Source organism: Erpetoichthys calabaricus, chromosome 2 (assembly GCF_900747795.2).
Source record: "Erpetoichthys calabaricus chromosome 2, fErpCal1.3, whole genome shotgun sequence".
Taxonomy (NCBI): Eukaryota; Metazoa; Chordata; class Cladistia; order Polypteriformes; family Polypteridae; genus Erpetoichthys; species Erpetoichthys calabaricus.
The window spans coordinates 266361531-266385614 of NC_041395.2; the positions used below are offsets into that span (position 1 = coordinate 266361531).

At 36.8% G+C, this 24084-nt stretch overlaps 1 protein-coding gene across 1 annotated transcript in view; it reads right to left on the bottom strand.

The window, feature by feature from the left end:
- Positions 1 to 10856: 10856 nt before the first annotated feature.
- ghitm (growth hormone inducible transmembrane protein) overlaps positions 10857 to 24084 on the bottom strand; it is a 51013-nt gene continuing 37785 nt past the window's right edge. Inside the window, exons 5-9 of the mRNA XM_028795487.2 lie at positions 20336 to 20477; positions 18548 to 18656; positions 16372 to 16560; positions 15455 to 15626; positions 10857 to 11577 (exon numbers count right to left, since the gene is read on the bottom strand). Coding sequence (XP_028651320.1) covers positions 11493 to 11577; positions 15455 to 15626; positions 16372 to 16560; positions 18548 to 18656; positions 20336 to 20477 — 697 coding nt within the window. The 3' untranslated portion in view covers positions 10857 to 11492. The remainder of the gene's footprint in view (positions 11578 to 15454; positions 15627 to 16371; positions 16561 to 18547; positions 18657 to 20335; positions 20478 to 24084) is intronic.

Consider the following 24084-nt stretch of genomic DNA (forward strand, 5'->3'; position numbering starts at 1 on the left):
TTGAGTGGCCCAGCCAGAGCCCAGACTTGAATCCGATTGAACATCTCTGGAGAGATCTTAAAATGGCTGTGCACCGACGCTTCCCATCCAACCTGATGGAGCTTGTGAGGTGCTGCAAAGAGGAATGGGCGAAATTGGCCAAGGATAGGTGTGCCAAGCTTGTGGCATCATATTCAAAAAGACTCGAGGCTGTAATTGCTGCCAAAGGTGCATTGACAAAGTATTGAGCAAAGGCTGTGAATACTTATGTACATGTAATTTCTTTTTTTTTTTTTTTTTTTTAATAAATTTGCAAAAACCTCAAGTAAACTTTTTTCACGTTGTCATTATGGGGTGTTGTGTGCAGAATTCTGAGGAAAAAAATGAATTTAATCCATTTTGGAATAAGGCTGTAACATAACAAAATGTGGAAAAGAGTGATGCGTTGTGAATACTTTCTGGATGCACTGTATTTCAAAAGCTTCTGTAAAAGCTACATATTCCCCAAGTACAAATAGTTTTATCACGCACCACACCCTCTGCACAACTTATTAAGATAGCTCTAACCCTTTTCACATTATCTTTCACGTCCATGCAACTCCACCAGAATTTTCATGTTCAAAAGACTCATGTTAATGTTTCAAGACTTTTCGTGTTCAAAAGTTAACACAGCTATTATGCCAGCATTAACTTCAATTTATTTTTATGCAGTGCACCTCAGTTAAGAAACCCAAATCGCTGTAAATTTCTACTAACCCAGTAATTAAAATGAAACACAAAAAATACAATGTTTAACACAAAAAGACTATTTAACAAGTAAATAGTAATATATATATATATTACATATACTGTATACACACACACATATACAGTACTGTGCAAAAGTTTTAGGCAGGTGTGAAAAACTGCTGTAAACAAAGAATGCTTTCAAAAATGGAAGTGTTAATCATTTATTTTCATCAATGATTTCAATCAACAAAATGCAGTGAATGAACACAAGACAAATCTAAATCAAATCAATATTTGGTGTGACAACCCTTTCCTTTCAAAACAGCATCAATTCTTCTAGGTACACTTGCACAGTTTTTGATGGAACTCGGCTGGAAGGTTGTCCCAAACATCTTGGAGAACTAACCACAGATCTTCTGTGGATGTAGGCTTCCTCACATCCTTCTGTCTCTTCATGTAATCCCAGACACACTCGATGATGTTGAGATCAGGGCTCTGTGGGGGCCATACCATCACTTCCAGGACTTCTTGTTCTTCTTTACTCTGAAGATAGTTCTTAATGACTTTGGCTGTATGTTTGGGGTCGTTGTCCTGCTGCAGAATAAATTTGGGGCCAATCATATGCCTCCCTGATGGTATTGCATGATGGATAAGTATCTGCCTGTATTTCTCAGTATTGAGAACACCATTAATCCTGACCAAATCTCCAACTCCATTTGCAGAAATGCAGCCCCAAATGTTCAAGGAACCTCCACCATGCTTCACTGTTGCATGCAGACACTCATTATTGTACCGCTCTCCAGCCCTTCGACGAACAAACTGCCTTCTGCTACAGCCAAATATTTCAAATTTTGACTCCATCAGTCCAGAGCACCTGCTGCCATTTTTCTGTACCCTAGTTCCTATGTTTTCGTGCATACTTGAGTCGCTTGGCATTGTTTCCACATCGGAGGTATGGCTTTTTGGCTGCAACTCTTCCATGAAGACCACTTCTGGCCAGACTTCTCCGGACAGTAGATGGGTGTACCTGGGTCCCACTGGTTTCTGCCAGTTCTGAGCTGATGGCACTGCTGGACATCTTCCGATTTCGAAGGGTAATAAGCTTGATGTGTCTTTCATCTGCTGCACTAAGTTTCCTTGGCCGACCACTGTGTCTACGATCCTCAACATTGCCCGTTTTTTTGTGCTTCTTCAAAAGAGCTTGAACACCACATCTTGAAACCCTACTCTGCTTTGAAATCGTTGTCTGGGAGAGACCTTGCTGATGCAGTATAACTACCTTGTGTCTTGTTGCTGTGCTCAATCTTGCCATGACATGAAACTGTCTTCCACAACCTCACCTTGGTAGCAGAGTTTGGCTGTTCCTCACCCAGTTTTAAGCCTCCTACACAGCTGTTTCTGTTTCAGTTAGTGACTGTGTTTCAACCTACGTATGACATTGATGATGATAGCACCTGTTTGGTATAATTGGTTGATCATACACCTGACTATAATCCTACAAAATCCCTGACTTTGTGTAAGTGTACCTATAAGAATTGATGCTGGTTTGAAGGCAAAAGGTAGTAACACCAAATATTGATTTGATTTAGATTTTTCTTTTGTTCGCTCACTTTGCATTTTGTAAATTGACAACAATAAACAATCATTATTTATATTTCTGAAAGCATTCTTTGTTTACAGCATTTTTTCACACCTGCCTAAAACTTTTGCACAGTACTGTATATATATATATATATATATATATATATATATTATATACCTTTATCTACATCAGATGTCTGCAACATCTATCCTGGAGGGTTATTGTGAATGCAGGAATTTTTCAGCCTGATTGCTTAATTAGAAACCAATCCTTCCAATAGCGCATTTCATTTAGTTTTATGGCTTATCAGGGTTTTCATTCTGCCCTGTCTGGTCATTCTTGTATCACAGATTACTTCCTTTCCAAGGATACCATTCAAAACATTTGTAGCCTGAATTGGGCTAGTAATTCTCAGTCCTTCACTTTTTTCTCTTTAGGTTGCTTTCAAATATTTTATTAAACTGGAGAGTCGCAATAAACACGCAGAGGTATAAATGGAAACAAGACAGACGGTGAACTGCAGCTTCCTTTTATCATATGTATCTTATTGAAATTAAGGAGCAATTAAAAACAATTAACACTACCATTTAAGACTAAAATAAGTAATTACGGGTGGGGAATCTTAACAAGTGAGGTAACTAAAATGAAGTAGAAAAATGTCACTTGAGCAATAGGTGCTTCAATAGCAATAACTGACTCATTAGAAAAACATACAGCCACTATGGCCCTACAGGACTGAGTTTGCAGACCCTTGATCTAGAGGTTCTTATGATTAGTGTATTAATACATATGTAAATAAATATGAAATAATAAATAGACAAAATATGAACTGGGATTAGTGACAATACAATTTTCATGTTACTATGGACCTCAGTGTTCATTTGCCAAAATTTCAGCAATTGGATCATCCCCAGGTAACACAGATCACATTTACAGATTCTCTAACCAGCTGCTTAATATGGTGTTAAGGAACGATTAACATTATTGTACCATGAAGAAATGAAATAGTGGCCATTAACATTTTTTTGAAACACTAGTCCAGCATCACGAACCAACGCTTTCTTCTACAGTCATGGCCATAAGTTTTAAGAATGACACAAGTACTGGTTTTTGCAAAGTTTGCTGCTTCAGTGTTTTTAGATCTTTTTGTCAGATGTTTCTATGGTATACTGAAGTATAATTACAAGCATTTCATAGGTTTCAAAGGCTTTTATTGACAATTACATTACGTTTATGCAAAGAGTCAATATTTGCAGTGTTGGCCTTTCTTTTTCAAGATCTCTGCAATTCATCCTGGCATGCTGTCAATCAACTTCTGGGCCAAATCCTGACTGATGGCAGCCCATTCTTGCATAATCAATGCTTGGAGTTTGTCAGAATTTGTTTCTTGGTTTGTCCACCCATCTCTTGAGGATCACAAGTTCTCAATGGAATTAAAGGTCTGGGGAGTTTCCTGGCCATGGACCCAAAATTTCAATGTTTTGTTCCTCGAGCCACTGGAAAAGGCATTGTTTGTCACCGAACTGTTCTTGGATGGTTGGGAGAAGTTGCTCTAGGAGGATGTTTTGGCACCATTCTTTAGTCATGGCTCAGGACTGGGGCACAATTGGTACCTAATATGTACATTTTCTTGTAAACTCAAATACTCAACACTAAAAATAAAATGGCTTATTTACAGATATATAAACAAAGTGAAAAACTATTTTGAAAAAGTCTGAAAAATTTTTATTGGAATTAAATAAGAAGAGGGACAGTCAATAGCGACCAATCATGTCACTCAGATTTAACTTCTGTTCAATGCAAGTTTTACTTGAATAGTGGTCACTGGTGACTGGTATCGTGGAACAACCGTATTGTTGAAACAGGAAGGATGCTTGACAGAGATGTCTTTTCACCTTAAGTGTGTTGCTATCATTTAGGTTTGTAAGGTGGCTGTTAAATAATGAAAGTATGTCCTTTTCTCTTAAGTGCAGTATTACATTTTATACTAAAAAAGTGAGAAAAGTTATAATGTTGTTGTCCATCTCCACTAGTTCAGTACATCCTTAATACACAGTACGCTGGAATGAATTGTCACAGTTCATTACTGGGGTTCAACAGAAAAACTTTACTACTGTAAAATCTCACTATAAATATTTTTTGTTGCTTTAATAAAGAATTAAATAAAGTTTTCCAATAGTTAAAGGTAAACACCAAATGCATTGTCAGTGGTAACGATGGCAGGAGCTGCATAATCAACATATAAAACAGGTCACTTCTTAGTTAAAATGTTATTCATGGAAAAGTGTAAGATCAACAGCCAATTATATAGTGTCAATGGGGTACAGCAGAGGACCAGATCAAATCAAGCTCAGATGTGGACTGTCTGGAAGTTTATAGAACACACATTAGCTCTCATTGATTTATTTGCATGAGGTGGTATTAAGGTACAGTCGTAATTGTTGCTGCCACACAGTGTCATTCTTGTATAAATTAGCCAATCTTAATTGTGCCCAGCCTAGGATTAGCACAACATCCAGTATTGGTTCATGTGAATGGAGTGCTGCCACCAATAGTTACCACAGTGCAAAATGTGCAAACTAGGAGCAATTGTAGCGAGATTCCACAAGAAAACTGTTCCTGACATTCTGCCAAAAATTGATGGGATAGGCTCAAGCCTCTGAAACAATGTGATTGAGTTACAGCATTCAATTACAGTATTTTCAAAAGCTTGATCCATCTCTGAGTGTACCAGGTGCAGGACAGGAGCCAACCCTATATAAGGTGCCAGTCTTTACATCACAAGAAATACTCAAGAAATACACATACACATAAAATTCAGGACCAATTAAAAAAAGCAAGCTAGGGTAACTGTGTTGAAAAAATGGAGGCAAAATCCCCACAGACACAGAATGTGCCAACAGCAAAAATAAAAAGGCTAGGATTTGAACCTTGTCTTCTAGACCTACAAATCTGTAGCACTAATCACTGTTCAACTGTGTGACTCTATTGATTTGGAAAATGAATGAATCAAGTCTCTGAATCTTAACTTTGACTCTTACATCTATCTTCTTTTATATATTTTAGACTTTCCTCTCATCTCTCACCATGTTACGTCTATGTTCTTAAATAATTTAGATTTTCCTGTTGTTCCAAACCACGTTATCTCTATTCTGAATCTGTGATTGACAAACATTGCCTTTGCCCAGTTGTACGATTAATTCAGTTAGAATTTTTTTTGTGCACATTTGTCAGTCTAAGGATAAACTATTAATGAATGGACAAGAAGTCTAATCAATAATTATTTGAGGTGCTAAGACTTTTGTACAGTTCCTTCCTCTAGTGGGTTCTCAGGGTCCTTTTACAGGCACAGTATTGGTAGCCTTGTGGTTTACAGTCCAACTTCTTACCCAGTGAGTACACCGTCTTGGAACTAAACGGATGCACGGCATGTGTCTAATGTTTCCATCTTTACCCAGTGAAGTGATACAACACAGCAGTATGAGATGTAAATGGCTGACATAACACATCATTTATTACCCCTGTGGGCGTACACAACCTCCAGTTAAGTACAGAAAACCACTGAAACTATACAGTATCAATCTCACACAAACAACCCTTAAGCCCACCCCAATGAACACATTCCCTTTAATATTGCAGTCACATTGCTTTTACTGTAATGATTTCATCTGAGAAGTGTCAGTGCAAAAGTAAGCCTTAAACTAGAATGGTGAAACTTACCTTATGTATGAAGAATTTATTTTGCCACTCCTTTACACTGAAACAATGTGACCTCAAGGTGTAGTATTTTTAAAAGGAAATTGATCCCGACTATGGAAAACAATAAGCACAAAAATGTGAAAAGCATACTTAACTTTGGCAGCTGTACCTGGAAAAAACGATTCTTAACTTTAGTTTACAAAATTGCTCTTTGAAAGTTTAATATACAATTAATGGATACTTTAAAATAAAAGTGTGCTTAATGTTTATTAGGAAAAAAAACTCAAAGGCACACAAACATACACAAAGTATGACATTTTTTGATTAGTTTGCCAAGGCACAATGAAAAGGATAATTTGATGTAATCATACATAGAAGACATTAACAAACAGATACTACCGTGTTTTCAAACAGTGTGTTGTAGCACAGTGGTGCACTGTGAGAGCTACCCAGATGTGCCACTGAAATAACAGCATAGCACATCTGGGTCTGAACAAGAGACAGACAATCTCCTCAGGTTGGCATAAAAGCAGTTCTACAATCGTTATGTTGCAGACACAATCCTCAAAGCTCTTCAGACATGTCATCCTGGTTGCTACAGTCCATCTGACTGGATATGTGGTCACCAGTGAGTCTCACAGAACTGGTGAATAGTGGGCATACAAGCTGCCTCTGAGACAGAGAGGGGTGGGCAAAGGGATGAAGCTGTTGGGAGATGCCACGAAAGTGCTCACTAAGTGCTGTGTCTGTGAACCTTTACATATGAGCTTCTTTTTTTTACCGGTTTCTCCAATATCACAACCCCTTCGGACGTTGTGCATGTGTATGAGATATATTTGTGGTTAGCAGAACAGTAGATTTTGGTTACAAAAAATGTGCCACCACAGAAAAAAGGTTGGGAAACACTTAGATATTAGTTAATCAGAATGACTAGGACCTGTGTGTTTCTTTCTCTACTCATTTTCTCTGGGTATTGAAGTCATATTACAATGACAAACACTTAAGTTTATGCAATTGAGTTTAGAGTACATGTCCTCATTACAAGTTCTTGGACAATTTTGACATGAACTGGACATTCAACCCAACATATCAGCCAATCCAAATTCACTTAGATTCTTCAACAAAAAGAGATGAGACTTGAAGGTCCTGAAAGTCCAACTCTATCACATTAACTGCTAATTTATTCCATTTCCATGTGTCTATGGTTCTTTGTGTGCAGAAAATTGTTTGGCTTTGTTGGTATTTTTAAAGTCAGTTACTTCTTTATAAACATGGTATACTGTATATGCATTTGCCACATGAAATTGTGTTGTAAAGTTGAGCAAATTAAAAAAATAAAATAAAAAAAAACATAATCCCGTCCTGGAGTTAGCTTTGGCCTACTCCATTACCCAGAATCGGACAAAGTGGGTTTCAAGCACCTGAGAATCAAGTGATAATATTTGGAATATTTTGTTACAAGAAATAAAGAAAACATTAACATACAAAATCCATTTTGCTCCTCAAGTACTGGTTAGCCAACACCTAAAATGTGCTATCCTTTCCTAATGCTTCTCGAAAGATATCAGGGCACCAGTCATAAGAATAACATTAATCAGATGTTACTACTCTGCAAAAAGAAAACCTGTATTATGAACTTTTAAGTTTAAAACAAAAAAAAAAAAAAGTAAACATATGTAATATATGGGATTCTGAGGTACATTTTAAGTTCTCTAAATGCAGGGAACTCAAAATCAGAAGTACTAGCACAAATTAAATGGTGTTCCAACAGCCAATAATCATAAAAATGTAACGGCCGACCCCTTATCCTGCCAGCAGCCACATTACCAGGTCCTGTGGCCTGGTTAAATTACTGAGGTAAACCTAAATCTACCAAGACGTACCTCTCACAAATAACATTTTCCCTCAATCGATGGTTAAACACGAGCAAACAATATCCAAATGGAAATCAAGTGCAGTAAAATATTAGATGTAATAAAATGAAAAATACAATAATACAAAACCCCGGCAAAATATATATATATCCTTCCACCAGACCACCAAAGTGAAAGGCAATATATATACATACAATAATACAGTTCATCCAGAAAGTATTCACAGCGCATCACTTTTTCCACATTTTGTTATGTTACAGCCTTATTCCAAAATGGATTAAATTCATTTTTTTTTCCTCAGAATTCTACACACAACACCCCATAATGACAACATGAAAAAAAGTTTACTTGAGATTTTTGCAAATTTATTAAAAATAAAAAAAACGAGAAATCACATGTACATAAGTATTCACAGCCTTTGCCATAAAGCTCAAAATTGAGCTCAGGTGCATCCTGTTTCCCCTGATCATCCTTGAGATGTTTCTGCAGCTTAATTGGAGTCCACCTGTGGTAAATTCAGTTGATTGGACATGATTTGTAAAGGCACACACCTGTCTATATAAGGTCCCACAGTTGACAGCTCATGTCAGAGCACAAACCAAGCATGAAGTCAAAGGAATTGTCTGTAGACCTCCGAGACAGGATTGTCTCAAGGCACAAATCTAGGGAAGGTTACAGAAAAATTTCTGCTGCTTTGAAGGTCCCAATAAGCACAGTGGCCTCCATCATCTGTAAGTGGAAGAAGTTCGAAACCACCAGGACTCTACCTAGAGCTGGCCGGCCATCTAAACTGAGTGATCGGGGGAGAAGGGCCTTAGTCAGGGAGGTGACCAAGAACCCGATGGTCACTCTGTCAGAGCTCCAGAGGTCCTCTATGGAGAGAGGAGAACCTTCCAGAAGGACAACCATCTCTGCAGCAATCCACCAATCAGGCCTGTATGGTAGAGTGGCCAGACGGAAGCCACTCCTTAGCAAAAGGCACATGGCAGCCCGCCTGGAGTTTGCCAAAAGGCACCTGAAGGACTCTCAGACCATGAGAAAGAAAATTCTCTGGTCTGATGAGACAAAGATTAAACTCTTTGGTGTGAATGCCAGGTGTCACGTTTGGAGGAAACCTGGCACCATCCGTACAGTGAAGCATGGTGGTGGCAAAATCATGCTGTGAGGATATTTTTCAGCGGCAGGAACTGGGACACTAGTCAGGATCAAGGGAAAGATGACTGCAGCAATGTACAGAGACATCCTGGATGAAAACCTGCTCCAGAGAGCTCTTGACCTCAGACTGGGGCGACGGTTCATCTTTCAGCCGGACAACGACCCTATTTTTCTGTAACCTTCCCAAGATTTGTGCCTTGAGACAATCCTGTCTCGGAGGTCTACAGATAATTCCTTTGACTTCATGCTTGGTTTTTGCTCTGACATGAACTGTCAACTGTGGGACCATATATAGACAGGTGTGTGCCTTTCTAAATCCTGTCCAATCAACTGAATTTACCACAGGTGGACTCCAATTAAGCTGCAGAAACATCTCAAGGATGATCAGGGAAAACAGGATGCACCTGAGCTCAATTTTGAGCTTCATGGCAAAGGCTGTGAATACTTATGTATATGTGATTTCTCAGTTTTTTTATTTTTAATAAATTTGCAAAAACCTCAAGTAAACTTTTTTCACGTTGTCATTATGGGGTGTTGTGTGTAGAATTCTGAGGAAAAAAATGAATTTAATCCATTTTGGAATAAGGCTGTAACATAACAAAATGTGGAAAAAGTGATGCGCTGTGAATACTTTCTGGATGCACAGTAAATTCTCCCTTGTCCCTGCTCACGAATAACAAACACACAATACAAACAATGACAACGAATGATTACTGAAATTATAATGAACGTGAAAATAAGTCCAGGTAAATAACTGTCCAAATTACTGATAGCTGCCCCAAAATGTTTGTGTTTGATTGTTCCGAATGAAATACCGGAACATTCTCACTGTGATTCCTCAGCGATAGTGCAAAATAATGTCCAACCCCGGGATTTCTGGCAATGAATGCATTGCAGTAATCCAGCTGAGTAAGAAGCAAACTGGAAAAATGTCACGATGTGAATAAAGGCAGAAATTGATGATTAGTTGCGGTTAGGTGAATCTCCTTCTCTCTCCTCTCTTTTTTTCTTCTTTCCCTCCTTCCCGTTTAAATAATAATGAGCCGGATGTAATGGAAAAACCTCCGGTTCTGACGTTTCCAGGTGGTCGCTGCCTCCTCGCAACAGCCTTCCCCGTTTCTTCTTACGGGGACGACATTTGAACAAACACATACTTGTTTAAATGGGGTGACGTGATGAGATGCAACAGAGTGCAAACACAATAAACAACAACACTTATCTGGCCCTGCTACAAACAGAATTAAGCTGGCTTGAGAATGTTCTAATAAATGTGCTCCTCCAATATGTACCCATTCTAAAATATTGGCCTTTGTAAACATTTAAGGTTTGCCAAGAATTATGCTTTATAACATGGGTTCATAAGTCTTGCTTTTAAAATGTATTAAAAAAAAAAATATTAAATATATATCTTCTCGCACAAAAACATTAACTATTATACTGTTCAAGACAAGACATCTACCTCATTTAAATTCTCTGTACCTTTATTATAAGGTTAAATTTTAGTCAATAAACAAAGACTCTTAATATTTGTTGAAGCTTCTGAATGTCATTTTTGCACAGATCCAGAGTCCCACCTAGCAACACTCTATAAAGTTAGAAAGCAGCTCTGCATTAGGCATGTAAACCCAAGCTGAATTACTACTAAGATCTATGACAGTCACATTAAAATGGATAATGACAAGAAAGGAGTTTACAATAAAAATAAAAATGAAACTCAGAGTGATCAGTCCATATATGTGTGGGAAAAAGTAAAACCAGCTAAATGCTATAAATGCTAAGCTCTATATTTGTTAATACAAAAGCCTTTCAAAATAAAGAAAATAAATGGTATTAGGCACTTCTTCATAAACAACAGTAATCAAAAAATATTACTTATTTTATTTCCAACACACAATAAAAATTAAAGTACATACTGTAATTTTACAGATGTAAATAAATCAACCTAAAAATCTTAATGAATGCGTAACACATTCAGACAGAAAACATGTTAATATAGCTCAATGAGTACAACAGGTAACTTTAAATAAGAACACTGTTTAATAGACTTAGTTGTTTATTATACAAAGAAGAAAACTAGGTATTAATTGAAAAACAGATGATGAAAGTTGCATAGAAGATGGTGATGGAACATATAGGACACTGGATTAGCATTTACTCTTGAAGACAGTTTGCTACTCTCTCTCACTGAACTGCATTGCCAACTATATCATAAACAAAAACAAATGGACAATATTTAATTCATAAGGTATAGAATAATTATATACATGTCTGGTATTTTATGTGTGATTTAACTTTAAATACACTACAAATTTAAATGAATGACTTCGTTTTTGCTTTGTTTTTCAGTACATAATAATATAATTAAACAAATGAAAAAAATATTCAACATTCTCTTCCCAATGACAGCATTGCTAAAATTGTCTTATTGAGAATGAATGGCAAGTCCCAGATAAATTTTTTAAAACTTTAGCATTTTATTTCCTTCTTGAATTGCTGTTTGATAGAATGGTTGCAACTCTCATGAATATATTCAGGGTGTCAATGTAAATTCCCAGGCACCTAGAAGAAACACAGTAAGATGGATAATAAGAAAAAAAAATGGAACCATACACAAAAATCATAATTGAATTTACATATAAAGTGTAAATTTACTTATAAATGTACTTATTTTTACAAGTAGTAAATTTAAACATATAATCACAGATATGTGCAAAATACTATTACATATAAGAAAGACCTCTACAGATTTTCTACTGTTCATGCAAAGGTAAAAAAGGCAAAGAGTGCAAAGTTAAAGAGTAAGGCAAAAAGTTGGGTAAAGAGGTCCAAGAAAGCACCATATTCCAAAACTGGAGCCTATATTGGTAAAAATAAACTTCTTCCAAGTGGCAGAGTGGGTGAAAGAACTGATGATGCAGAAGTAAATATTGCAATAGTGGTCAACTAAGAGGTCATGGGGGCAAAAGGGGAAAAAAGACAAATAAGAGGCTACTATATATTAGTAGGGAGACAATCTATAAGAGGCTACTATATATTAGTAGAGAGACAATCTAGTTAGTACAGCTGTTTCACTGCTCATGTAGAATGGATCTGAGTTGTGGCCCATTCTGTATATGTGTGGAGTGTGCATAGTCTCTTGCTACCCTACTGCATGGCAAATACAAGCAGTTTGGGTCTTCTGATGAATATAAATTAACCTTGCTAGAGCAAGTGTGATAATCTGGCAACTCAGCCTGAGATGGCTACTGCTTCCTGCGTAGTGCATAACACTAACCTTCTAAATCTCCACAGATCTCTCCTATTGACTATAGCTGAGCCACACAGCTTTGATAGGAAAAAAAAGTTGCAGCTGAAAAGAAAACACCCTAAATGATCATTTTTATGCTGAACATGGTGAATTAAGGGCCTATAATCTCAAATGCCTGAATTGAATATCTGTGCCTTTCCCCCTCATTAACTTGTCAAGAATTCTGTCTACAATTCAAATACACAGTATAATGGAAACATACCTTTCCTGGTTATTAAAATTATTTTATTTAATCACATTTTGACAATTTGAATGGATAACAGACATGAATTATGAAATACAAATTATGTAAGAACTTTTTTTTTCTTTTTTCATGGACCTTTTTCACATCATTTGCCGTTGACCAGAGTTTGTCAACATTGGGTCTCGTTCAACTGGAATCTCTGTTATGTCTCTTCTCCATAAAAACATGAGATTAAAAATTTTTCACAGCCATCACTACATGGGGTAACAAAGAAAAATATTTCTACATGGAGCATTAACTCTTAAAAGGTGCAAAAATTTCTCCTAACTCTGCAAAATGCATTCAAGTCTAAGGAGAAGGAGAAACTGAACTAGTTTTAAACAGATTATAATGGTGCAAAGGTACTTTAACTGTTACCGAGGTATAGGGATCGTCTGCCAACTCTAGTGGATTGTTTATTTTATCCCAAAATGTGACCTAAGCTGCAAAACAGCAGTGCTAACTGCTTCCCTGAGATAAAATTATGTCACATATCAGGCTGCATTGTTGTTTTCTAGATTCAATTCAGACACAGAGAAAATAAACTTTTACACAGACAGAAGTCAGAGAAATGCTGGATCAACGTTGGCCATGCACAAGTCTCATATCTCACAGGAATAAAAACCTTTACAAGTGATTAATTGTGTGATGCAATTGGCTTAACCTGTCTGAGATGCCTGCATCAAGCAGCCCCGCCCCTCAGCCATGGGATTGCTGTTTAAAGGATGCCTTTGAATTTTTTAAGGAAGACACAAATAATAATAATAATTTAATTTTAATATAATACTTTCAAACTTGCTCAAATTGTTTTACATAGACAGTGGGGAACCACTTCAATCACCACCAATGTGCACCATGCAGAAGGATGATGCGACGGTAGCCATTTTTGAACCAGTATATTCACCACACTTTGAGCTATTAAGCATTATGGGTGTGAAAGAAATCAAAAGGGACAGACAAGGGACCCATCTAGTCCCTGGAATCTTCAAGTAGGGTGCTGGAAATCTTTGCTGATCCAAAACTCTGAAATAGTACTCTTAATGATAGATGGGGGTCTGCCAGTTGGGGATGCCGAAACTCATCAACTGGCAGAAGGGGCCATGTCCACCAGCAAACTGGGTAAGAGCTGAAGAGAGAACTCTGCTGGGGGCCCATTTCAATGCAGTTTTAGGGGTGCCTGGGAGGGAGAGACCTCTTTCACTCCAGCATCTGGGTGATGGTGGGCTGGTAGAATATGCTAGCAGGAGAGGTAGGGGAGAGCATGGAAGAAAAAGAGCTGCACGCCATTCACCTCTCGAGGTGAACCTCTGCTCTGTGTTCTGCAGCTGAGGATTGGTTTCCACTGGCAGACTATCAGTGTTACATACAGTAAAACCTTGAATTGCAAGTGACTTGGTCTGCAAGTGTTTTGCAAGATAAGCAAAATTTTTCAATAAATTTTATCTTGATAAACGAGTGAGGTCTTACAATACGAGTAGTATGTATATGCTTTGTCTGCCGAAAGTCGTATGTTCCCAAAGGAGCTGATGGTGGTTCTCTCTCTCGCTGTGGGATTGTGGGTAATCGTCTCCCATGTTCGGTCTCAGTCGGCGTGCCTCATTCGTACAGTCAACATCCATATGCATGTATCCTGTTTAATATAGCATTGTGACCACATGTGTGCGTAAAGAATTTTTTTATTTTGTGTGTGAGCTATGAATCTGTTTAACGACAATGTAACGTCACATTTCTGCGAAATCCTCAAAAGGAGGCAAAAGCAACTGTCATTGGATAGGTTCCTTGTTAAAGTCGCAAAAAAATGAAAAAGATCCAGTGAGCTAACAGATAGCACAATAACCTCCTTTCCCCTCTCTTGTCCCCCTTCACACCAGCCAAGATTCTTTTCAAAAGTAAAGTGTAGGTTAATTTCTTTTATGTATTTTTACTTTATATTTTGTATTTATCATTTTTATATAAATATTTTTGGGTTGTGGAACGAATCATCTGAGTTTCCATTATTTCTTATGGGGAAATTCGCTTTGATATATGAGTGCTTTGGATTACAAGCACGTTTCCAGTACTAATTATGCTCGCAAACCAAAGCACCACTGTACTCAGGAAGCTGGCTCATCCAACATTGGCTGTTACAGCTCTGTGAGATCCGGCTGACTTTGTGAAGTATCATGGGCTGTGGGGATACGAAAAAAATTCCCTAAGTCAGCCACATTGTGAATTTTAAGAGAAACTTTAGCCAACAAGGTCACCAACAAATTCAATTCGAAGTACACTTTCAATTAATTTCGATGATCAACACTGTTCATTAACCAGTATCAATTATACACTTGGCACTTTTTTGTAAAATGTGTTATTTTTCAGCACCATAAGCATTCTAACACATTCTACTCAATTATTGATAACCAGTTATTTGCCATTTACCACTACCTAATTTTGCTTTCTCTGCTGGGAGAGCCTGGCCAAATATGTGAGAGGTTTCCTTTTTGGATAACACTATGAAAGACAATTCTTTCTCTCTGTGCTTTACAGGCACTACTAGAAGCTACATACTGCTTTTAGCATAGAATGCAACTTTGTTGTTGCAGTACCAGAGAGTACAACCAAAAATTTACAGGGGAAAACAATATAGTTTTATTGCATTATTGTGCATATGACTTGTAGCACTTAACAAAACTTGATAGTTGCGACCAACCAATTACAGAGGACAATATACTGTTATGGTATCATTACATATTTTTTTCTGTTTTGTGTGTACCCATCTGGATGCAGGACTCAACTTTGGCTCCATTTTAAAGTCTGAATCCGTAATGATGCAGACAGAGGATCTTGATGCACCAGAAAGTGAACAACTATAACTTAATAAACAAATAATTGATAATTGAAATGTAAAGTTTTAAGTTTACTATACTTACGAATTGATTGGGTCATACTTCCTTACACCGTAGACAGGGTAAGACTCAGCACGCTTTATGACTTTCTGGGTGTCATATAACAGGAACATGCCAAACAAAATCAGTCCTCCATAAACAGCAATTGAATAAACCCCAGCTCCCAATGCAGTAGTTGGAGGCAAAAACATAGATCCTAGAAACAAAAAGCAGCACTATTTCAATATTACTGAAATCTATTATTTTCAAAAAAAAGAAATACACTGTACAAATGTCTACCAAAACAGAAAGATTAAAAGGAGAATATAAATCAAATTATTAGAAGCTGATACAGTTTAATGGTGATGACAAAAAGAAAAAAAAACAGTATCTGAAGACAATACTTTAGTAATGAGCATTGTTCCATCATTATGGTGAGCCAAGCCACCTTTGGCGGAAAGAAGTTGCTCTGTAATTCTAATTCTCCGACAGTATGATTTAGCTGAAGAAAAATAATTCATCCCTGCTACCATTTCATTATGTATTAGACTGTTCAAAGCAAGCCGAAAGTAGAAATGAACACTCAATATTTTAACTACACATTTGGTTGTGTATAAACTGTTTACATTGAGATAAACTACCATTTCTATCTACACACTCATTTACAAATTACTTTATCTTCCTGAATTTTGCCATCAATCTATACAGCAGTATTGCCAGTGTGAGTAAAACAGAAAATGTTTGGTAATGATGCAAAGTCAGACCACACCTGACTGAATGACATATATACAGCTGTGGTTTGTAACAAAAAATGGCAAAATGTTTAAAAACATTATTTCAAAACCTCAAATTTGTTTCCTAATTAGACAAAAAATTTGCATTAGTGTGATACCAATCATTGCATACATTTCTTGTAAAATGCTAGTTAAGTAAAGACATAACATGTTGTTCTTATAACTTACCAACTGATGATGCAAAAACCAGGCCCAGTCCCACAGCCAACGGACCACCCATGTTTAAGAATTTTTCACTGGGTGCACACATTGCCACTGTAGACAAGCCACCAACAATACCTGCAGTATACCAAGCTGCTCTGATCAACAATGGACCACCAAGCAAAGTCAAGGGAGCCACAACAGCACCCATTACACCTAAATGAGATAACAGTTGGATAAAAAAAAAAGTTACATCTTACAACAAAAGACAGTGAGCACAAAGTAGAAAAGTATTACAAGTGTACCATTGTGACTTCACTGGGCAATTCTGCATATTTTTTTTTTTGTGTCAGAATAGCTAGTGTTCATGCCTCATCTGAAGCTTGGGCTGGGGATGGATGTTATTTACTTCACAGCACATGAAGGATTAAATGTACTTGGCTAATTTAGAAGTATAAGTGACACATTTCCAGTATTCAGAAGTTGCACTGTAGCACCTGTGTTAAAACAGGTAATTATACGCAGTTAAGCGTACACTCACTGATATCAATTAATCCACAGAGGCAAGAGGAGTGCATGAAGACCCCAGGCAGACTCTGGTACTGAATGAGACAGTAATGCTAGATTTGAGCTACATCCCTGTCTATGTTAAAGCATCTGTACTAAACTTTAACCTGATTAAAACTAAATGTATACCTATAATTTTTATTCATTTCTTGTCACTTGATTGCCGGACAAGACAGCCAGCAATATCTTTGTAAAATGACACAATAAATGTATTTTTTTATGGTGGAAATAAGCTTTTAAATGACCCATTGCAGACTTTCACACTCCAAAATTTTCAAAGCAAACTTATCTTGCTCACACATGTAACAGTGCAGCATAATGTAGCAAACTTTTGATTATCACCATAAAAAACTTAACTTATTAATATATATTATTAGTGCACTGTGTTTAACATATGACACTGAAAATGATGGAAATGTTTCACCAACTGCAAATTACCATCCCTTTAGAAAAAAAAATAAACTGTGTTTTTAATAATAATGTCAATCATTTGTGACCTGGTATAGAGGCAATACCTATGTATTTTTTCACAAATGCATTCGTGCTGATTTCCACTTACTCCTTAATCATGAACTTACTATCTACTCTTCGAAAACAGACATATAATGGCACAAGATATTGTCTTTAAAAGGACACATGGCAGCTGTCCGTATTAAGTAAAAGTAATTAACCAATGTTAAATTCTGTAGATAGATAGATAGATAGATAGATAGATAGATAGATAGATAGATAGATAGATAGATAGATAGATAGATAGATAGATAGATAGATAGATAGATAGATAGATAGATAGATAGATAGATAGATAGATAGATAGATAGATAGATAGATAGATAGATAGATAGATAGATAGATAGATAGATAGATAGATAGATAGATAGATAGATAGATAGATAGATAGATAGATAGATAGATAGATAGATAGATAGATAGATAGATAGATAGATAGATAGATAGATAGATAGATAGATAGATAGATAGATAGATAGATACTTTATTAATCCCAATGGGAAATTTATATACTTCTAAGACTATGTAAACCCTGAGAGTTACCTTAAGCTTTTTTTTTTCCAATGCCTTGGGGTAAGGCACAAGACTCAAATGGTACTGATCATTTTGCCTCACATGCATTAAGTACATAAAATGGTACATTACACAAAGTAAAAATCTTAACATGGGAATTACTAATGGTGTGACATGAAAATAAGTAAACTTATTTTTCCACATGTACATGGGAACTTCTCCATGAACTTAACACCACTCCCGATATCCTAGAGAAATGTATATTAACTGTTTGCTAAATACAACTCAGGACACAATGTGTTCACATCCACTACCATGGATTGACATTTTGTCCAGATCCAGTTCCTGTCTTTTGTCTCGTGATTCAAGCATAAACTCCAGTCCTTGTGGATTGATGTGAATTAACCAGGTTCAACAATAGGTGGAAGCATATTTTCTTATTTGATTTTACAACAGGTGAACTGTACCTTTTAATAAGCAATTTGGTTTAACATTTTTTTGGCATTTAATGATACTTTAGGATTTATTTCTGCATCACACTGAAATACAAGCACGACTTTTTCAAAAGAACAGGAACTTAGTTTGGGAAGGCAAAGTGTCATTTATCACTTACCTGCATGCAACATCCAGGCAAGGTGTTTAGTTCCAGGGTTCTGGTCATAAGGTATTGACCTAACTAACATACCAGCTCCTATCATTGCAGCAAATGTTGCTCCAATTGCCTACACACAAGCACAAAAATACAGTATAAATTAATCAGATCTTAAAGAATAAATGCAATTATAAGCAGAAAAAGATCAAGCAAAACTCTTATAATTCAGCTTCAAAAGCTTTATTAAATGTTCAGTTTTTAAAAAAACCTTAAAAGAAAATAGTTGATATTGTACTATACTGTATTTAAGGTAAGGGGTGTTCACTACTAATTTTACACACACATTACATTCATTCATCTTCTGAATCTGCACCCTCCAATACAAGTTCACAGGGGTTAGATCCTTTCCTTGCAGAACTGAACACAGGGCAGGAGGTCCCTTTGGATGAAGTACAAGTACATTGTGGGATACACTAATTCACATCTTCCTTTTAATACTAAGAGATGTCCGATTTAAATTATTTGGATTGTAAAATAAACCTGGAATATCTGAAAAAGCCCAGGGAAACATGGAGAAAATCTATAGATGCAACACAGACAGTGCCTGGGAAGGGATCTGAAACCAGGATTTTCAAGAAGTGAGACAGCAGTTCTAGAAACTGTCATTGTGTCATATATAACATTTTTTCTCAATAATATCCAAATTCTTAAATAGGCAAAGGTTTGCATAAAACCTTGAACCATAAAACAACAGCATATTTTAACTTACTTTATATAATATACTTGAATTTTATATTTTCTACCATTAAAAAATGTTTTACACAGTAATTATTAGATCATAAACAAAAATAAAACATTAAGTAAAAACAGAGCAAGTAACATTTCATTAACTTATTTATGTATTAAAGCAATGTTATGCACCACATTATGTGCATGTGAAAGATAAAACAGCCAACTGGACTTGATAATTGTGGCCAGTTGCTTCCTGTATTTATTGACTGCTTGTCACCGCAATACAGGGGAGTAGAACAAAACTCCTCAGCTCTATCACATTTGGGTTTTGAGAATGAACCGATTACTTTAAATCCCATCACAAAAAAAATCAATTAGCTTGTTATTTGCTGCTGTTCAGCATTTGTCATTGGGAGGACTATTGTAACAGGAATGCTGTTACCTTTGTAAGTCATAAAAACTTGAGATTAACAATATTTCTCAGTCATCACTACAAGCAACGCATGACAATTAACAGATGAAAAAAATGTGTAGTTTTTCAGATGAGTAGTACTTGGAAGTTTTGCTTTACTGTTTTCGGTCTGTCATGCATTTTATTCATTCTTACTTTTTTTTTTTTGGCATTCTAGATGTCTCAGAGATAGGCTCCAGTCCTTCAACAACCATGGATCAAGTGGATTGGACAATGTAATAAGTTTTAATTTAAAGATGCATTTAAGATTACATGGCAGAAAAGGTACAAGAAAAGATTAGTTCCTAAAGAATAGGTAATTTGACATCAGCTGATCAATAAGCAATGAGTTTATATTTAGTTTCAAATTAAATGTGAATTAGCTATAGCTATTAGCTCAAAAACAACACATCACTATAGCCTTATTATCTGTAGGAGGATGTATTTTGTGAAAGAATTTTCTGTAAATTTCATGCTTCGAGGTGTGCACTGACTTCACAAATTATGTGCATAAAGTAAACAATGCTAACATGATCCAAAAAAGTATTTTGTTGATGCAATACTTCCCCCACCACTTTATTACTGTATACATGAATGGTTCAGATGTTTATAAAAAGAACACTTACCAGCCAGGATCCTTTCATCATTAAGTTCATAAGCAATGGTGACCTACTGACTGCTACAGCTGATAAGGCAGTAAGGCCAACACTTCCTGCAAAGTACATGTAAGTAGACTGGATTCTATCTTTAACATACTGAGGCCAAATGCTAAAGAGAAAAATAGAAAAAAAAATTTTAAAGAAGGAAAGAGGGATTTTTTTTTTTTACATTTTTGAATAATTAATATTCCATTCTTTAAGTAAAAAGCAGTAAGCAAAGGCCCAAATAGCTAAACAAGGGGCTTGCTCTGAATGTGAACCCCATTAAAAATAAATGGGCAACTATGCCCATGCTTGTTCTGCCTCCTACATAATAATATTTTAAGATTTTTCCTCATGATTATATGAGTGATTTTATGAATAGGATTTATCAGTGATTAGTAGAGAAAAAGTAGTATGCAATCCAACTACAGCTCTATATCATCAGTAGGCTTTTCAGTTAAATCATGCCTAAAGTCTCTTGTATTTCTATTTACTTACTAAAATACTGCATTTCAGTAATGAGATAATTCAGAAATAACAACTCTTTATTGAATGAATTATGTAGTAGGAATTTAAGTGTCCCTGAAGCCTACGAAAAAAGTCATAATCCCGGGCCACCTTAAATTCCTTCGCACCTCTTCATCAGCGCCTTTGTTTTGCAAATGTGTCAAGCAGCCTGTTATCCCATCCTCCACTGATGCAGCTGAAGTCGTACAGAAGATTCTCAGAGCTCAAGGCTGTTTATTTGAGTGTGAGGTTCCTTATATTATTTACCCTGTACAATTTATCATCATTTGAAATACATACATTCCATGTGTGTTCCGTGTCTACGATGATCTATGTAAACGTAGGGTGACAGAAAATGTGAGGCAGGACATGCTGAACACAAAACTAACACAGAAACCTTTTTCATGTTTTAGTAATAATTGACAAATTGTTGACATGAAGTGATGTGTGAAGACTGAAGTCCAAATATCAAATAAACATGTTCACAAAATGTACAATGTAAAACAAGTGTGCTTTTATTCAAAAATGTAACCAAAGAAAAATAAATTGGGTTGGGTATAAAGCAGTATGTCCGCTTGGTGTAGTGGTAACAACCGCTGTCTCATAATCAAGAGTTGCTTGTTCGATCCCGGGTCCTCCCAACATTTACCATTTTGAGTAGTGAGCTGCTATTTTTATTACTATTATATAATAAAAATACAGTAATCCCTTGCTATATCGCGCTTCGACTTTCGCGGCTTCACTCTATCGCAGATTTTATATATAAGCATATTTAAATATATATCGCGGATTTTTTGCTGGTTCGCGGATTTCTGCGGACAATGGGTCTTTTAATTTCTGGTACAAGCTTCCTCAGTTGGTTTGCCCAGTTGATTTCATACAAGGGATGCTATTGGCAGATGGCTGAGAAGCTACCCAATCAGAGCACGTATTACATATTAAATAAAACTCCTCAAATATATTGTGAGCACAGGGGCTGTTCGCACCCCTAGAGCAGGGGTAGGCAACGTCGGTCCTAGAGTGCCACAGTATGTGCAGGTTTTTGTTCCAACCCAGTTCCTTAACGAGAACTCAATTATTGCTGATGAAGCATATATTGCTTAAGTGACATTTTAATGCTTCATTTTAGTGGTCTCGCTTGTTAAGGTTCTCCAACCTTAATTGCTTATTTCAATCTTAAACTGCTGCATTCAGTGTTTTAATTGCTCCTTATTAGCAATAAGATGTAAAACAGGGGTAGACAATGTCGGTCCTGGTGAGCCGCAGTGGCTACAGGTTTTCATTCAACCCAATTGCTTAATTAGAAACCAATCATTGCCAATCTCAGACCTTATTTAATTTTATGGCTTGTTAGTCTGTGCAATGTAAGGCTATTATATCGTAGATTTTTTTCCTTTCCAAGGATATCATCCAAATGATTTGAAGCCTAAAACAGATCATTTTCAGTCTGTCACATTTTTCTATTAAGTGTTTTATTAAATCAAACCGTGCATGATGAACACACACAGATGTAATTGGAAAAAAGCTAGCTGGAGAACTGCTGGCTGCTTTGTCTTTTACATCTTATTGCTAATAAGGAGCAATTAAAACACTGAATGCAGCAGTTTAAGATTGAAATAAGCAATTCCTTAACAAGCGAGACCACTAAAATGAAGCATTAAAATGTCACTTAAGCAATATGTGCTTCATCAGCAATAATTAAGTTCTCGTTAAGGAACTGGGTTGGAACAAAAACCTGCACATACTGTGGCACTCCAGGACCGACGTTGCCTACCCCTGCCCTAGAGGATACGGCCGCTCCTCAAAAAACGCTGAAAGATTACCTTCACATTGCTCCCTTCCTTGCTGGGCTTACATGTGGCTGCTTTGTCAAGCGATATGCTTCCCGCTGGGCGCTTCACATACTTAAAAGATCAAACAGCACATATTGATTTTTGATTGTTTGCTTTTCTCTCTCTCTTGCTCTGACATTCTCTGCTCCTGACGGAGGGGGTGTGAGCAGGGGGGCTGTTCTCACCCCTAGACGATACGGACGCTCGTCTAAAATTGCTGAAAGATTACTTTCATGTTGCTCCCTTCCGTGCAGCTGCTTTGTCAAGCAACATGCTTCCCGCACGGTGCTTGGCATACTTAAAAGCTCGAATGGCACGTATTGATTTTTGATTGTTTGTCTTTCTCTGTCTCTCTCACTTTCTCTGACATTCTCTGCTCCTGACGGAGGGGATGTGAGCAGAGGGGCTGTTCGCACACTGGCCTAGAGGATATGGACGCTACTCTAAAAAATGCTGAAAGACTACCTTCACATTGCTCTCTTCCTTGCAGCTGCTTTGTCCGGCGGTGCTTCGCATACTTAAAAGCCAAACAGCCCTATTGATTTTTGTTTGCTTTTTTCTCTCTCTCTGACATTCTCGGCTCCTGACGCACACTCCTTTGAAGAGGAAGATATGTTTGCATTCATTTAATTGTGAGACAGAACTGTCATCTCTGTCTTGTCATGGAGCACAGTTTAAACTTTTGAAAAAGAGACAAATGTTTGTTTGCAGTGTTTGAACAAAGCTCCTGCCTCTCTACAACCTCCTGTGTTTCTGTGCAAATCTGTGACCCAAGCATGACAATATAAAAATAACCATATAAACATATGGTTTCTACTTCACGGATTTTCACCTTTCGCGGGGGGTTCTGGAACGCAACCCCCGCGATCGAGGAGGGATTACTGTATACATTTGATTTGAATCTGTAACAGCCGGTGTAAATTTATGATACAAAAAGTGTGTTATACCACGACTTATTTGAAAATGAACAGTGTCAGATCGGGGGGAGAAGTATTCAGTCATGATCACATGCCCCCCGATCCTGCCTCACATTATCTGTTATCCTACATTTACACAGATTGTTCTAGACACGGAACACACATGAAATGTATGTATTCCAAATGATGATATATTATTTACCCCCTACAATTCAAGACAACTCACACACAGACTTGAACTCTGAGAATCTTCTGTGCGATTTCAGCTGCATCAGTGGGGGATGGGATAGCAAGATGCTTGCTGCCTGTGCTGCTTTACACATTTGCAAAATGTGGCACTGATGAAGAGGTGCAAAGGAATTTAAGGTGGCCCGGGATTACGATTTTTTTTTTTTTTGTAGGCTTCAGGGATTCTAGTGTTAAACAACTAAAAACCCACTTACTGTGTGTATTGATATGCACCTACAGTATATGTAAT